This window comes from Vipera ursinii (assembly GCF_947247035.1).
Source record: "Vipera ursinii genome assembly, chromosome: 1".
NCBI lineage: Eukaryota > Metazoa > Chordata > Lepidosauria > Squamata > Viperidae > Vipera > Vipera ursinii.
In genome coordinates, this window is record NC_139512.1 from 351,177,060 (window position 1) to 351,191,660 (window position 14,601).

At 45.8% G+C, this 14,601-nt stretch overlaps 1 protein-coding gene across 3 annotated transcripts in view; it reads left to right on the top strand.

The window, feature by feature from the left end:
• The window catches only part of ACACA (acetyl-CoA carboxylase alpha), a 284,404-nt gene that overhangs the window by 73,684 nt on the left and 196,119 nt on the right, over positions 1-14,601 (top strand). For all 3 annotated transcript variants that reach the window (XM_083379642.1, XM_083379643.1, XM_083379644.1), the window contains 3 exons: positions 456-626; positions 10,891-11,052; positions 13,379-13,542. In XM_083379642.1, the coding sequence (XP_083235768.1) occupies positions 456-626; positions 10,891-11,052; positions 13,379-13,542 (497 nt within the window). The remainder of the gene's footprint in view (positions 1-455; positions 627-10,890; positions 11,053-13,378; positions 13,543-14,601) is intronic.

The following is a 14,601-nucleotide window of genomic DNA, read 5'->3' on the forward strand; positions in this document are numbered from 1 at the left end:
GAAATTGTGGTTTGTACATCACTGGAAAGTTTTTAAGAAGAGACTGGACAGCCATTTGACCAGAATAGTATAGGGCAGGGGTAGGCAATCTTGGCTCTTTGATGACTCGTGGACTTCAACTCCCAGAATTCCTGAGCCAGCCATGCTGAGGAGAAAGGGAAAGGTTTCCATGCTGAGCCATGCCGGCTCAGGAATTCTGGGAGTTGAAGTCCACGAGTCATCAAAGAGCCAAGGTTGCCTACCCCTGGTATAGGGTCTGCTGCTCGAGCAAGGGGTTGGACTAGAAGACTTCCAAAGTCCCTTCCAACTCTATTATTCTGTGTTCTTCAACCCAGAAATTGAAGAATGCCACACCTGCCCAACCAAACGATCTGTTGAAGCTGTCTTGCTTCAAAATACGTCTGACCATTTCGATGCAAGCCTTTCTTTCTTTCTTTCTTTCTTTTTTTTTTCAGTGTGCCGTGAAACTCGCCAAGATGGTGGGCTACGTCAGTGCCGGGACGGTGGAATATCTTTACAGCCAGGATGGGAGCTTTTACTTTTTGGAGCTAAACCCTCGGCTGCAGGTTGAGCACCCTTGCACAGAAATGGTGGCTGACGTGAACCTGCCTTCGGCTCAACTCCAGGTAAGTCGAGAAGACCTGGTGGGAAGGATGAAGCCTAGTGTACAGTGCCCTGTGTACGGTCACTCATGCGCTCGTGACCTCTCGTCTTGACTATTGCAATGCTCTCTACATGGGGCTTCCCTTGAAGACCACTCGGAGGCTCCAACTGGTACAGAATGTGGCCGCGAGAGTTGTCTTGGGAGTTTCCCGGTACTCTCATGTTACACCTTTGCTCCGCAAGCTGCATTGGCTACCAGTTGTCTTCCGGGTGAGGTTCAAGGTCTTGGTGATGGTTTTTAAGTCCTTACATGGCATGGGTCCGGAATACCTTGGGGACCACCTGCTGCCGGCGTCGACTCCCCTCCGCCCTGTGCGTTCCCACAGAGAGGGCCTCCTCAGGGTGCCTCCGGTCAGAGAATGCCGGCTGGTGGCCCCCAGGGAGAGGGCCTTCTCTGTGGGCGCCCCGGCTTTGTGGAATCAACTGCTGGTTGAGCTCCGGAAGGCACCGGATCTCTGCTCCTTCCGGCGTGGGTTAAAGACCCATTTATTTGAACAAGCTGGCCTGGCCTGATGGGGAGTTAACTTAGGGTTTTAATATTTGTATATTTTTTACTGTTTTACTTGGGCAATAATTTAATTTTTTCTTAACTTTTGTATTTTTGTATTTTTATCATATGCCCTGTTCACCGCCCTGAGTCCTTCGGGAGAAGGGCGGTATAAAAATTTAATAAACTATAAACTAACTATAAACTAGTTGCCAAGCACTTCGGCTGGAATAACCAGTTCGTCCGAGATCTTGGAAGAGGTGGGAAGAGGTTTTTTGGGGATTTGTTCCCTATGTTGCAAGAAGCGAGTCCTGAACTTGGAAGGAGATCAGCATGCTGTTAAGGCCAGGGATGGCTTCTGGCTTTGGAAAGTGAAGCATTGCATTATGCAGGTGTGTGTGTGGGGGGGGAACCTCTCCCTGGTTGTTTTGAAATGGGAGGGCGTGTTTTCAAAGGAGGGGAACCTTTTGGGACTCAAATCGGCGTGTAACGGAGGCGAACGTCACTTTGCAGAGGGGTTATGATTTTCTGAGCGCTTTCTTCGGTTAAAATGCAGCTGTTGTACTTTTGTTAAAAGGCTGGGAACCAGTTAGGGACTTTTTTTTGCTGGAAATGGAAACAAAGTGAAGTGAGGATTTGCCGTATGGTTCTGAGGGAGTAAAGGGATTTTTGTAACACCAAGAGGAAGAAAGGATAATGAGTTTGGTTATAATTGTTGGGGGGAAAAATCAGGTTGCTTATTTTTCTTTAACTACATTTTTTTTCTTTTCCTCTTATTCTGTTTCTCCTTTCCTTTCCTTTCCTTTCCTTTCCTTTCCTTTCCTTTCCTTTCCTTTCCTTTCCTTCCCTTCCCTTCCCTTCCCTTCCCTTCCCTTCCCTTCCCTTCCCTTCCCTTCCCTTCCCTTCCCTTCCCTTTCCTTTCCTTCTTCCCTTCCCTTCCCTCCCCTTCCCCCTTTCCTTTCCTTTCCTTTCCTTTCCTTTCCTTTCCTTTCCTTTCCTTTCCTTTCCTTTCCTTTCCTTTCCTTTCCTTCCCTTCCCTTCCCTTCCCTTCCCTTCCCTTCCCTTCCCTTCCCTTCCCTTTCCTTCTTCCCTTCCCTTCCCTCCCCTTCCCCCTTTCCTTTCCTTTCCTTTCTGAATGAACTTTATTGTCAAAGTACAACTTGTATACATTGAGATTGGCTGAGCCTTCCTTTGTGACCCCCCCCCACAACTCACAGTGACAACAAACCCACCATCTTGTTATACCTTTTCTTTCCCTTTCCGTTTCTTCCCTCTTTCTTCTTTACATTTGCTTTACATTTGCAATCCTTATGTAAATTTCTCAGTTAAAAAAAGATAATAACAAAAAAGGACAATAAACCTGTCCTGTGCAGCCTGGTTAAGAAAGTAAAGGGTTTCCTATTTGATATTTGTATTTCATTCTTTCATTTATTTATATGCTTTCATTTCTATACCCATAATAATGATAAACAGAGAATTCTGAACGAGTATATATCATTATTATAGTTTGTTCTAGTTGTACACCGCCAAATCAATAAAGACTCATGGCAGGGTACAACTGTACAGATAAAAAAAACATGCAATCAAAGCATTGCCTGTTGACAAAATCCTATAATTTTCTAAAGACCTTTTAAAAAGCTGATTCCCTTTGCATTTCTCTTCTTTCACCATCAATAAGAGTTTCCTTAAGTCGTCTTTGTTACCAGCTATCAAAGTAGCATCATCAGCATGTTTGAAGTCAATGATCTCCCAGGAACAATCACATTTCTTCTAACCTAGCATTTCCCCGTAATATATTCTGCAATGGAAGTTAAATAAGTAAGAGAAGACCATATGCATCCTTGGCACATTTCTCCAGTTTGTACCCTTTCCGTTGCTCCATACAGATAGCCCTCGAGTTACGACCACAACTGAGCCCAAAGTTTCTGTTGCGAAGTGAGACAACTTGTTAAGTGAGTTTTGCCCCATTTTATGACCTTTCGTGCCGCCGTTGTTAATTGAATCACTGCAAGTTAGTAACACGGTTGTGGAGGGAACCTGGCTTCCTCCATTGACTTTGCTTGTCAGAAAGTCACAAAAAGCGATCACATGATCCTTAAAAGACTGCCAGCGTCGTAAATAGGATTAGGATAGGATTTGAATTTTGATTCACCAGGGAGATGCTGCAGTAAGTGTGAATAACGGTCATGTCACTTTTTTCAGTGCTGTGGTAACTTCGAACACTCACTAAATGAACTGTAGTAAGTTGAGGACTATCTATTCTAGTCTGACTCTCATTTCTTGGCCCTCATGCACATTCTCCAGTAGGCAGGATAGGAGGCCCTGGGATACCCAGCTTTTCAATGGCTCTCCACAAATTGTTGTGGCAAGGGTAGGCAACCTTGGCTCTTTTATGACTCGTGGACTGGCTCAGGAATTCTGGGAGTTGAAGTCCACGAGTCATAAAAGAGCCAAGGTTGCCTACCCCGGCCTAGAAGATCATAAGTGTAATGTTAGGCGCTCGGACTGAAGGAACAGCTGACGCGGATTTCCAAGAGCAGGCTTTATTCAGCTGGGACAGGACAAAGACAGTGAGTGCCAGAGCTCCTTATATACTCTGGCTGCCGGCCCAACGCCCAATCCTAACAGAGGAATTTTCCCGCCGTACGCAGCCCACCAATCACGCGCTCCCCCGCTGTTGCTGCCAGCCGAGCTGTCAAACTCAGCTGTTATGGAGCTGTCTGTGAATTACCTCAGCTTATGTACATAACACCCCTTTCCTCCCCCCGAAATGACAATAAACGGTTAACTTCCTTAACATGCTTTGTAGTTGAACATGAATCTTTAACTCCCCGTGCCCCTTGACCCACGGCCCAAACAAAGTCTTCCAGGTAAGCTGGCGACCTTCGAGTCCTGCCTGAACGCCGTGGAAGTTGTGCAGTTCCTAAGTCCGCCTTAACCTGGGTCTGTGTCAGTCCCTGAGTTTTCTTGTCCAAATGGGCTTCAGCTGGGTCAAGAGTCTCTGCAGGTTCTTCAGGTTGACTCATTGGCCTTCCCTGCGCCGTTCCCGGCTGGCAAGAATTCCTTGCTGAAGCTGTTGGTGGTGTAAGGTGGTCAGGCCATCTGGGTGGGGTTAGCTCCCTGTGTTCCTTAAGCTGAGTCTCCAAGGCCCGTCACCTTAGTTGATCGATGTGCCTTCTAAAGTGGCAACTCCCCTCCCCTTTAATGATGTATGATAAGGGCCCTGTCCGGTCGACCACTACTCCCTGACTCCAATTGTCCCCTGGCCCATAGTTCCTAGCCCATACAAGGTCCCTGATGAGGAGCTCTCGAGAGTGGTAGGGTCATTCAGGTTCAGCAGCCTCCCGATCAGGATGAAGCCTGTCCAGTTTTGTGATGAGCCAGCGGCCCCAACGTAGCTCAGCTGGACTTTTCCCGGTGGCAGTACAGGGGGTGGAGTGCTGAGCCAAAAGGAATTGGGCTAATCGGTGGTGCCAGTCTCCCCAGATGATGCCACGTAGGGCGTCTTTGGTTGACTTCACCATAACTTCAGCAAGACCGTTAGTGGACGGGTGGAATAGAGCGGATGTGACGTGCCTAATCAAATTGTTCTGGGTGAAAACCTGGAAAATGGCAGAGGTGAATTGAGGCCCATTGTCTGAGACTAATACGTCAGGCAGACCGTGAGTGGCGAAGAGCCCCCTGAGTACCTGTACTGTGCTGGCTGAAGACGTGCTGCTAACTGGGATTACCTCTAACCACCTGGTTATCCATGACAATTAGGAACATTTGCACTTGGAATGGCCCAGCAAAGTCCAGATGGACCCTTGACCAAGGATTGTGCGTTACTTCCCATTTGTGTACCGGCGCGTGTGGTAGCTCTAGCCTGGACTTTTGACACGAGTAGCATCCAGCTACGTGACATTCTATATCTTTGTCCAGGCCTGGCCACCACAAATATCTGCGAGCTAACGCTTTCATCTTCACAATTCCTGGGTGGCCCTCATGAAGTGCCTGTAGGACCTTAGTTTTATATTTATCGGGAATTGTGACCCTGTTTCCCCACAAGAGACAGCCAAGGTGTGAAGACAATTCATGCCTCCTAATGAAGAAGGCCTGGAATTCGGTCCCTGGGCTTTTTGCTTGCCATCCCGAGGCTACTCAAGTTAGTACTCTGCTAAGGGTTTTATCAGTTTTGGTAGCAGAAGCAATGTCCTTTGCTTGTAGAGGGCATTCAGGTAGTTCCTGAATGGCCAGAATTTGGCCAGCAGGTGCTGGGTCCTGGTCCTCCTCTGGCAAGGGCAATCTACTTAATCCATCTGCATTGCACATTTCCCTGCCAGGTTTGTAAAGCAACTTAAATGTGTATGCAGAGAGGAAGGTAGACCAACGCAAGATCCTGGGAGACAGGATCTGAGGTGTTTGTTTATCTGAAGTGAATAACCCTAACAAGGGCTTGTGGTCAGTGAAGATTGTAAATTCCCTACCATAAAGGTAGTCGTGAAATTTTTTCACCCTGGCAACTATTGCCAAGGCTTCTTTTGTCAATTTGTACATAATTTCTTTCTGGCTTAGAAAGTGTTCTAGAGTAGTATGCAATCGGTTTTTGTATCCCATCACTACCCAAATGGCTTAATACGGCCCCCACCCCATAAGGGGAGGCGTCACACGCTAAGCAAATAGCTTTGCCCTCAATAAAATGGGTGACAGTTGAGTTGTTGGAGAGCAGTTTTTTCAGGTCCCTGAAACATTTTTCATGAATGCTGGACCATGTCCAAGGGGCTTTTTTCTCTAGCAACCTGTGTAGGGGCTCAGCGATGGATGCTTTCTGAGGCAGAAAAGCATGATAGAAATTTAGTAGTCCTAAAAAGGCTTGTAGTTCAGTTTTGTTTTTTGGGGTTGGAGCCAATTTAATTGCCCTTACCTTTGAGTCTGTGGGGTGAATTCCTTGAGCATCTATCCTGTAACCTAAGAATTCAGTGGAAGTTACCCCTATGCTACATTTTTCTTTTTTCAATTTGAGCCCAGCTGTACGAAATCTGCAAAGTACAGCTTGCAATCGTTCAGCCAGGAGGCCATGAGTTCTCCTGCAATCAGAACGTCGTCAAAGTATGGACACACCCCCGGGATGCCTTTCAAAGTTTTTTCCATTACTTCCTGGAAAATGCCAGGAGCTACTGAAATTCCGAACTGCAGATGGTTCACTTTGAAAGCCCCGCGGTGTGTAACAATAGTCTGCGCATCTGCAGTCTCCTTGGTGACAGGTAGTTGTAATTATGCCTGCGCCAAGTCAAGCTTGGCAAATATGGCACCAGACTGTATCGCAGAGAGGACGTGTTTCACCGACGGGACAGGGTAAGCGTGTGGGTTTAAAGCTCGATTGAGGGTGGCCTTGTAATCAGCACAAATGCTAACTTCACCATTAGATTTAACTGGGGTGACGATGGGGGTTTCCCAGTTACTCCCATCCACGGGTTCTAAAACTCCCAATTTAACGAGTCGATCCAGTTCGTCCTCAATCTTTTGCTTGAGGGCGAACGGAACTCTCCACACCTTAATCCTAATTGGTAGGATATTGGGTTTAAATTTTAAGCTTACGGGAGGGCCTGTGTATTTTCCTAGGGAGCCATCGAATATGTCTGCAAATTCCTTGCAGATGGATTTGAGGCTTTTGGTCTGGGTGGAATTAACTCCCCCCAGCCAAATTCCAAGGGCCTCAAACCAGTCTAGTCCCACTAGACTGGCTCTTTTTCCTACAGTTACTAACACGTCCAAGGGACCCCGGAACCCCTTAAACTTAACTGACAGGTTGGCCTTCCCCTTTAGTTTTATCGGGGCCTGCTGAAAATCCGCTAACTTGACTTTGGTTGGTTTTAAGGGAACTCGCTGCCCGCTTAGGTTGCAAATTGTTTGAAAGGTCTCAGAAGATATTATGGAGACTGGAGATCCAGAGCCGACCTCCATCTCGCAGGGAATTCCTTGTAATTGTAATCTTGGGGAAATAAGCCACTATTTGGGGTTAGATATTGTGAAAACGAATAGGGGTTTTAAGGTGTCGCAAGCCAGTAAAATATCTCAGTTATTAAAGAGATACAATATGGAAATGTGTAAACCAGCAAAAACTCCAATGGCTATGGATTTTCAGGACACTAATGTTGAGAGTCCTGTATTTGATAAGACTATGTACCAATCTTTGATAGGAAGTCTTATGTATCTGAGTAATTGGACTAGACCTGATATTTCTTACTGTGTAAATCAATTGGCTAGGTACAACAATAATCCAACTGTTAGACACTGGCAATCAGCTAAACGAGTATTAAGGTATTTGAAGCAAACTATTCACTACTCGTTATATTTAGAGCCAAATCGTGGGTTAATCCTTACTGCATATGCAGATGCGAGTTTTGCCTCTGATACAAGCACTCGTAAATCTACCTCAGGGTTGGCTATAATGTTGGGTGATTCTTTAATTGGATGGAAACCCATTAGACAAAAACACATAAGCGTATCTACAATGGAGGCTGAATTTTCATGTCTATCAGTGTTATGTACAGAACTGCTAGTGTACAAACAATTATTGTTAGATATGGATTTAAATGTAAATGATCCATTCATTGTATATGAGGACAATCAAGCTGCGATAAAGATGGCTAATAATGCTGCAGTAAGAACAAGATCTAAACATACTGATCTTCGTGATTTAAATGTCAGACAATGTATAAAGGATAGATTAATACAGCTAGAGTATTGTTCATCTGATGTAAATATTGCAGACCATTTTACGAAGGTACAAAGTGCTGTGAAACACAATGCTAATTGTGAAAGAATGTGCATAAGATTGTAAGAGTTATATATTATTCTACCCAAAGGGGAGAATGTTAGGCATATGGTGTTAGCCTACAATGTTGGGTTGAAAATATATTAACCATAATGCTATGTCTTTAAGAAGTTAATTGGCCAATGGGTGTGTAAGTGTTCTCATGGCCATAAGAGGAAGCTAGGAACGTAGCTTCTCTCTCTCTCTGAATTCACTGATCTCTACTATTACTGTACCGGTAAGAAGACTTTGTAGTTTGGATTGCTATTTGGACTGTTGCTATTGTTTATGACCTGGACTGTTTATTTTTGACTGTGCATTTTTGTTCTTACACCACCTCAAAAGTAAAATACTTTTTGTTTTTACAACTCAGTGTACTCTTACTGTGTGACTCTTGCTGCTCTCAGTACCCTTCCTTGTCTGTGCAACTCTTTGGTAGCACAAGGAGACCTCTGCACAACAAATTCCTTAACAGTGGCCTTCCCCTTTAGTTTTATCGGGGCCTGCTGAAAATCCGCTAACTTGACTTTGGTTGGTTTTAAGGGAACTCGCTGCCCGCTTAGGTTGCAAATTGTTTGAAAGGTCTCAGAAGATATTATGGAGACTGGAGATCCAGAGCCAACCTCCATCTCGCAGGGAATTCCTTGTAATTGGACCTTGATTTTAATTTTAGGCCTAAGCAGGCGGTAGGTTACAGTATGACACCCTAACAATTCTTCCCTGTCAATAATTTGTGCAGAAGACCCAGGGTGCTCAAAGCCAGGGATTGGGGGGGGGGTTATACCTGGCAATGACGAGTCGAGTTCATTCAGGTTGTCGTGGTTGCAGCTGCGACAGACGGCCCGAAAGTGCCCGGTCTTGCCGCAGAAGTGGCAATTGGCATTGCAGAATCGGCAGGTTCCCCGGGTTTGAGTGCCCCCGCAGCTGGCACATCTTGCCTCTGGATCTCTGATGCTTGGGTAGCCCGCGCTTTTGTTGTTTTTGGCCCACGGTTTTTGTAGAGTTCTGCCGAGGTTGCGTCGGGTTTGAATTTTTCAAACTTCCGTTGGGTGGCGTTGACTTCAGGGTTGTCATCGTCCTCCTCGTTGTCACCGACTGTGGCGCAGCCTTGATGCAGTGACCCATTTGGGCCATTTCCCGGTCGGGATACGTTCTTCCCACACCCGGCCTTGTGAGCCATGACTTCGCTAACGACTTCGGTCAGGCTCATCGTAGGTTTTGTCACCAACTTCCTCTGAAGCCACTTGTCGCTTAGCCCGAAGACGATTTGATCCCGAATTCGATCTTCAAGATCCGGAAACCGGCACATACGGGCGGCTTGATGTATCGCCGCAATGTAATCGGTTGTGGACTCGGCGGGCATCTGGCTCCTCTGAACGAATCGAAGCCGCCAAAAAAGTTCTGACCTCCTTGGCATGAAGTGCCTGCTGAATTTGTCTGTGAGGTCAGCATAGGAAACAGTTGTGACAGGCTCTGGACTGCACAACCCAACGGCCACATCGTAGACATCTGGACCACTGAGGCACAGCAAGGCAGCAGCCTTCAGTTGGTCCTCTGTGATGTGATTTACTAGTAGGTAGCCTTCGACCTGCCCCCAGTGTGACTCCCAGCGCTCCGGATAGCGGATGTCAAATTCTCGGATGTGTCCGAGCTTTGCCATGGTGTTCTGGTCCGGATACTGCTTCAGTGGGAAGTTGCAGGATGAGTTTCCTCTATCCCCAGTGACTTCAGCTTAGTGACTTCGCTCTATGAAGCAGTATCCCATCCTCGTCGCCAACTGTAACGTCGGGTGCTCAGACTGAAGGAACAGCTGACACAGATTTCCAAGAGCAGGCTTTATTCAGCTGGGACAGGACAAAGACAGTGAGTGCCAGAGCTCCTTATATACTCTGGCTGCCGGCCCAACGCCCAATCATAACAGAGGAATTTTCCCGCCGTATGCAGCCGACCAATCACGTGCTGCCCCGCTGTTGCTGCCAGCCGAGCTGTCAAACTCAGCTGTTATGGAGCTGTCCATGAATTACCTCAGCTTATGTACATAACAATAAGTCTTCGTGTAATTAAACATCTCTCTCTCCCTGAGCACTGAACTTTATAATTGACTGAGGGCAATAGAAGAAGGGGACGACAGAGAATGAGGTGGCTGGATGGAGTCACTGAAGCAGTAGGCGTGAGCTTAAATGGACTCCAGAAGATGGTAGAGGACAGGAAAGCCTGGAGGAACATTGTCCATAGGGTCGCGATGGGTCGGACACGACTTCGCAACTAACAACAAGGGTGGAAATGTCTTTCAGTACGGTTTCAAAAAAATTCTGCGGCCTACCAATAAAAAGGCCAAAAACTGTCTTTCAATAATCTAGAACCTTTAAATTTGTTGATGAAAGATCTCCACAAAATAGATCAGGAAATTATCACTATTGGTGATGGGCTGACTGATTTAAAATTCCCTTGCTGGCTGGGAAATTATGGGAGTTGAAGTCCACATATTTTAAAGTTGCCAGAGTTGAGAAACACTGATTTAAAGAGTTTATACAGGAAGATTTTTGTTCCCCTTTTTTGTTTAGTGATCGTTCAAAGTTGTTCAAAGTTGTTGTTGTTAGTTGCGAAGTCGTGTCCGACCTATCGCGACCCTATGGACAATGTTCCTCCAGGCCTTCCTGTCCTCTACCATCTTCTGGAGTCCATTTAAGCTCACACCTACTGCTTCAATGACTCCATCCAGCCACCTCATTCTCTGTCGTCCCCTTCTTCTATTGCCCTCAATCGAGAGAGAGAGAGAGAGAGAGAGAGAGAGAGAGAGAGAGAGAGAGAGAGAGAGAGAGAGAGAGAGAGAGAAAACACGACACAGATGCTGGGACACTTATGCTTAGTGGTGACATTGGAAGTTCTTTATATTGTGTACCTAATATGAAAAAGGCTATATTTTCTTTTCTTTTTTTTCCAGATTGCCATGGGAATTCCTCTCCACAGGATCAAGGATATCCGGATCATGTATGGGGCTTCCCCCTGGGGGGACACCCCTATTGACTTTGACAACTCGGCCCATGTGCCTTGTCCACGGGGTCATGTGATCGCAGCCCGTATCACCAGTGAGAACCCTGATGAGGTGAGTCTTCCTATATCTGACCCAGTTTGGCCTAGTGCAGGGGTAGGCAACCTTGGCTTTTTTATGACTCGTGGACTTCTACTCCCAGAATTCCTGAGCCAGCCATGCTGAGGAGAAAGGGAAAGTTTCCAACCAGAGCCATGTTGACTCATGAATTCTGGGAGTTGAAGTCTATGAGTCATAAAAGAGCCAAGGTTGCCTACCCCTGGCCTAGTGGTTAAGGCACCGGGCTATAAAACAGGAGGCCATGAGTTCAAGTCCCACCTTTGTGATGAAAGCCAGGCTGGGTGACTTTGGGCTAGTCCCTCTCTCTCAGCGCAACCCACCTCACAGGGGTGTTGTTGTGGAGAAAATAGGAGAAAGAAAGTGTGTTGAATTTGTTTGCCAGTTTGACTTATTTGCAAAGATAATAATGGTGGGATCACTTTCTCTCTGCCCAACCCACCCTGCAGGATTGTTGTTATGGGGAAAAGAAGAAGAGGAAAGTGTATTAGGTATATTCACTGGCTCGAATTATTTGTAAAAATAATGAAGGTGGGATACAAATCAATATTAATGTATAAGAAGTGCGGTGGTGGCTTGACTATGGACCATTCCCCCAGGAGAAATAAGGCTGGATTGATGGACGGACGGATGGATAGGTGGATGGATGAACTATGCTGCCCATCTCACTGCTGAAGTGACTCAGGGTGTCTTACAAAATGATAAAAAGATATCCCAAAGATGCTTTTTCATGAGGCAACAGGACTGTTTTCCTTTGAAGAAGTTTCACTTCTCATCCAAGAAGCTTCTTCAGCTCAAGAAAATCCATTTGCCTTGTGAAAAAGCATCTTTGGGACAACTATGACCTGGAAGGCTGAGAATGTCCATAGACATTGATAAAAAGATAATACAAAACGATTAAAACTAAGAAGACTTGATCAGGTAAAAAAACCCCAAAGGGACAGACAACATGAGGGTGTCTACCCCATCAGCCAGGTTTTAAGCCTCTTCCAGAAGACCAAGAGTGTGGGGGCCAATCTCCCCTCCATTGGGAGAATATTCCAGAAGGTGGCAGCCATAACAGAAAAGGGTCTTCCCCTGGACCCCGCCAGCCAAAATTCTTTGTTAGATGGGCTCCTAGTAGGCTTCTTCCAATGAAGCAAGTGGGGTGGGCCAATCCCTTTGGTACAAGCTGGATCCTCAGGTAGTCTGGACCCATGCCATGAAGGGCTTTAAATGTAATAATAGCCATCACCTTGAATTGGACCCTGAAGCAACAGGGATATTACATGTTGCCAAGGTATTGATTTAGCAGCTAACCAGCTTATGTAATGTTAGATGTTAGATGTAATGATGGGAATGACTCAGCAGGGTCTGTGTCTCTTTAAGAGCATTTGAATAAAGGGAAGGCTCTGCTGATGTGTTCTCTCTTCCGTTTTCTGCTGTAACTGTTTTTTTTTTGGATCCTGCTGTAATAGCATGTGTATGTACAGTATATTGTTCCTGGTGTATGATATTATAGATAATGGAAGATAAACCACCATTTATTATAGACCACTGTTTACTGTGTTTACTCCTGGGTTATCTCACGCAATAACATGTTCTGACACATGTGCCACCCTAGGTACTCCTAGAAATATTGGTGAAGCTATATTCTGTATCAGTTGTAGCTTTCTAATAGTCTTCAAGGGTAGCCCCATGTAGAACGTATTAAATGACTCTTTCAAAATTAGCTCAGTTCCTGGCGACGTTATGAATTCACTGCTCTGATTTTTCTGTCTTCTCCACAATCTTCTTTTTTGACATTCCTGTTTAAACTAAAGCCACTGAATTCTTCCCACTGAAAAGGGTATGACCCTACCTTACTCACCCACCTAAGGGCATTCTTGTCACGATTAATTGTTTTAAAAATGTCCCAATGTGGAGCAAGCATGATCAGTGGAAAGGGAAAAAAATGGATTTCTTCGAAGAATACTTTATGTGTCTACAATGGTTATACATACATATTATGATGCTCCTGAGAAATAGGATTAATAAAGACATGGAACAGTGTTTCTCAAACTCATCACCGCGAAAATGTGTGGACTTCAACTCCCAGAATTCCCAGGGGGATTTTGGGTTGAAGTCCACACCTATTAAAGTTGCTGACCGGGGAAAGTAGGAGTTGAAGGCCACACATCTTAAAAGTTGCCGAGGTTGAGAAACACTAATGTAGCATGCCAGAATATGTTTTTGTTGCCCATTTTAAAATGACTTTTAAAACGAATAATTCCAGTACGTTCATTGGACATGAGTGTGTGTGTGTGTGTGTGTTTAAGAAATAAAGTTCCATTTTATATTCCAGGGATTTAAACCCAGTTCTGGAACAGTTCAAGAACTGAACTTTCGCAGTAATAAGAACGTCTGGGGTTATTTCAGCGTTGCTGCCGCAGGAGGCCTTCATGAATTTGCAGACTCTCAGTTCGGCCACTGTTTCTCATGGGGGGAAAACCGTGAAGAAGCCATCTCGTAAGTAAAACGGAATAATGAAAAATACTTTCTCCTTCTTCCCTTGATTTCTCTGCCGATTTGCAGAAGAATCGGGTGACCTGATCTTCTTTGGCTTAGTTGCCTGCCTGGAATTATATTTTACAGATAGTCCTTGACTTACAAGCATTTGTTTAGCGACTGTTCACAGTTACGATGGCACTGAAAAAGTGACTTATGACTGGTCCTTCCACTTATGACTGTTGTGGCATCCCCACGGCCACGCCATCAAAATTCGAAGGCTTGGCAACTGGCATGGACAGGCAGTCCTCGACTTGCATCCACAATGAAGCCCAAAATTTCTGTCGTTAAGTGAGACATTTGTTAAGGGAATTTTGCCCCATTTGTACAACTTTTCTTGCCACAGCGGTTAAGTCAGTCACTGCAGTGGTTAACCTAGTAACCCAGTTGTTAAGTAAATCTGAGTTCCCCATTGATTTTGCTTGTCAGAAAGTCACAAAAAGGTGAAGCTGGGATACAGCAACAGTCGTAAATATGAACCAGTTGCCAAGCACCTGAATTTTTATTACACAATTATGGGGATGCTGTAAGGCAGACATGTCAAACACAAGGCCCGGGGGCTGGATCCGGCCCACGAAGTGGTTTCATGTGGCCCGCGAAGCCATCCTGGAAACAGTGAGGGAATGGCCCCCACTGCCTTGGCCCTGGCCCAGAGACCCTCCTTCTGCCAGAGACCCTCAGATCTGTCCCACTCCTGCCCAGGCCCCCATAGGCACCCTCGATGCGAACGATGTAGAGCTGGCCACGCCCACCCAGTAGGCCATATGCACTCTAGCCACACCCACCCAGTAGGCCACGCCCACCCTGGCCATACCCATCCGGCCCCCTGAGGGCAACTGCAATGCTGATGCAGCCCTCAATGAAATTGAGTTTGACACCCCTGCTGTAAGGGTTGTAAAGTGTGAAAAATGGTCATAAGTTACGTTTTACAGTGCCGTTGTAACTTTGAGCGGTCACTAAATGAACTGTTGTAAGTTGAGGACTACCTGTACGCATGATGGTTGCAGCATCATGTATGAT